The sequence below is a fragment of the Mandrillus leucophaeus genome, unplaced genomic scaffold, assembly GCF_000951045.1.
Source record: "Mandrillus leucophaeus isolate KB7577 unplaced genomic scaffold, Mleu.le_1.0 Scaffold15, whole genome shotgun sequence".
In the NCBI taxonomy this organism is placed as follows: Eukaryota; Metazoa; Chordata; class Mammalia; order Primates; family Cercopithecidae; genus Mandrillus; species Mandrillus leucophaeus.
Window position 1 is genome coordinate 3,099,110 of NW_012101476.1, and position 2,915 is coordinate 3,102,024.

Sequence of the window (2,915 nt, forward strand, 5' to 3'; positions counted from 1 at the left end):
AACAGGGTCAAGCAATTCTCCTGCCTCAGCCTCCCGAGTAGCTGGATTACAGGTGCGCACCAGCACACCTGGCTATTTTTTTGTTTTTTAGTAGAGACAGGGTTTCACCATGTTGGCCAGGCTGGTCTCGAACCCCTGACCTCAGGTGATCCACCCACCTCGGCCTCCCAGTGTTAGGATTACAGGTGTGATCAGCCTCATTATATTTAATTCCTTTCAGGAAACAAGAGTCTGCATTGCTGCTCCCTTCCTCTTCCTTGGCCTCTCTGTTCACTCCTCACAGTGGCCATGGGAGTCCCCTAACATCCACCAGTTTGCTCCTTTCTGGCCTTTCATTCCTGGGCCTCAGTGTTTTACTGGGAGGAAGACAAGACAGGTGATGCTGACAGCATCCTACCTGTAAGGAAGCAGAATATGAACCGGCTTCCTGTGCTGCAGTCACACAGCAAGCTCCCAAGCCTAAGCCAGTTGGCCACCACCAAGTCACATGTCACAGATGCTTCCTGTGCTGTGCAGAGCAGCGTGGAGATGGTCAGGAAGGATCATGAAGGATCTGGGTCTGACTAGGATGACTGGGTGATGCCATCAGAATCTGATTCATCTGCTCAGAGCTATATTCTTTGCCTTTTTGTTTCTATAAAAATTCCAAGCTAGGCACGGTGGCTTAAGCCTGTAATCCCAGCACTTTGGGACGCTGAGGCGGGTGAATCACTTGAGGCCAGGAGTTCGAAAGCAGCCTGGCCAACATGGCGAGACTAAAAATGCAAAATTAGCCTCTACAAAAAGTACAAAAATTAGCCGGGCGTGGTGGTGTGTACCTGTGGTCCCAGCTACTCGGGAGGCTGAGGGTGGAGAATCGTTTGAACCCGGGGGGCAGAGGTTGCAGTGAGCCAAGATTGCACCCCTGCACTCCGGCCTAGGCGACAGTGAGACTCTAAGAAAAAAAAGAGTTCCAATCCTCAGGTTTCTCTGTAAGGCCGCTTTTCACAGTGCTCTGATTCTTCTAACGCAGTGCGGTAGCAACTGTGTTAGAAGAATGAGGGGTTCAGCCAGGCGCGGTGGCTCACACTTGTAATACCAGCACTTTGGGAGGCCGAGCCGGTGGATCATGATGTCAGGAGTTCAAGACCAGCCTGGCCAATACAGTGAGACGCCAATATGGTGAAACCTCGTCTCTACTAAAATTACAAAAAATTAGCCAGGCATGCTGGCAGGTGCCTGTAATCCCAGCTACTCCGGAGGCTGAGGCAGAGAACTGCTTAAACCTGGACAGGCGGAGGTTGCAGTGAGCCGAGATCGCACCACTGCACCCCAGCCTGGGCAACAGAGCGAGACACCATCTCAAAAAAAAGAAGAAGAAGAAGAATGAGGGGTTCAAAGAACCGGATTTCCCGCTCCCATCATACCAATGATTGGAACTTACAGGTCTCATAGACGACGGTGAAACCCCAGAAGCAGCTGCTCTCCGGGAGCTTGAGGAAGAAACCGGCTACAAAGGGGACGTTGCCGAATGTTCTCCAGGTTGGTAGTACTTGAAAATTCACCAAGCGATAGGTTCCTCAGTGTGGGAAGGGATGGATTATTTGGGAATTCTTTATGCTCAGAATTCACTGAAGAGAAATCATAGATTAGGACTGGTCACTGAGTGTAAGTGAATCTCCCCGCCCAGGAGGAAACTGGAATCAGAAGGGCCTGAAGTTGGGGGAGAGTTAATGAAATTAAATTGCCTTTTGGCTGAGTGCAGTGGCTCACGCCTGTATTCCCAGCACTTTGGGAGGCCAAGGCAGGTGGATCACCTGAGGTCAGGAGTTCGAGACCAGCCTGGCCAACATGGTAAAGCCCACCCATCTCTACTAAAAATACAAAAATCAGCCAGGTGGCACACACCTGTGATCCCAGCTACTTGGGAGACTGAGGCAGGAGAATTACTTGAACCCAGAGGGCAGAGGTTGCAGTCAGCCGAGATCACGCCAGTGTACTCCATCCTGGGCAATAAGAGCAAAGTGAAACTCTGTTTCAAAAAACAAATAAATTGCCTTTTGGAATTTCCCACACCCTGAGTTTTATTGCTCACCCACCTCATCCATGTGCTACCCTCATCACTGGAAGATTTTTTGAGTTTGATGTGGTGAAGGGTTTTACAGCTTGTCAGTACCATCTAAGCCCGCAGACCTAGCAAGCTTGACTCGGGCGCTCTGGGGAGAGTGAGTGTGCCCAGATGCTTTGCAGCCTGCAGGTCTGCCCACCAAGTGTGAGAACTAGTTTTCCTGCATCACCTCCACGCCAACGCCGAGCTGCGAGACGCATCTTCTTCCTAAGACCGTAGTGAGACAAATGCCACAGGGACTGACGCATCTGACTGTCCCTTCTCTCCACAGCGGTCTGTATGGACCCAGGCTTGTCAAACTGTACCACACACATCGTGACAGTCACCATTAACGGAGATGATGCCGAAAACGCCAGGCCGAAGCCAAAGCCAGGTACGTGCGCGTCGGCTGTGCTGAAGGTGGTGCGGTTGCATTACGTGTCTTGGAACTTGCTGCTAGTTTGATTTATTAAAAGAATGTAGTCTTTCATAGAAAGAATTGGTCTTTCAAACAGACTTCGTCAATATTCTTGTCTCTTCCTAATCATGTATTTTAGCATTTTTCTTTTGCCACTTCATTGATCTTTATGCTTGCTTTGTTAAAAAAAAAATGTTAAATGACATATTTCCCTGTTTTCTATATGAGGTGTATTCCCACTTAGTAAGATGAGCTGCAGGCTTAAATGGTAAACAGTGAGAAACTTAAATCACCCTGGTTTCCGTCTTCACGTGTATTGTAAAAATGGCGTCAGTTCCCCTGTAGCCCCAGCTGCTCTGGAGGGTGAGGCAGGAGGATCGCTTAAGCCCAGGAGTTGGAGGAACTATGATG

General features: G+C 49.5%; 1 protein-coding gene across 1 annotated transcript in view; it reads left to right on the forward strand.

The window, feature by feature from the left end:
* Positions 1–2,915, forward strand: part of NUDT5 (nudix (nucleoside diphosphate linked moiety X)-type motif 5) — a 51,235-nt gene that overhangs the window by 40,032 nt on the left and 8,288 nt on the right. Inside the window, exons 6-7 of the mRNA XM_011974943.1 lie at positions 1,426–1,521; positions 2,379–2,509. Of these exons, the coding sequence (XP_011830333.1) occupies positions 1,426–1,521; positions 2,379–2,509 (227 nt within the window). The remainder of the gene's footprint in view (positions 1–1,425; positions 1,522–2,378; positions 2,510–2,915) is intronic.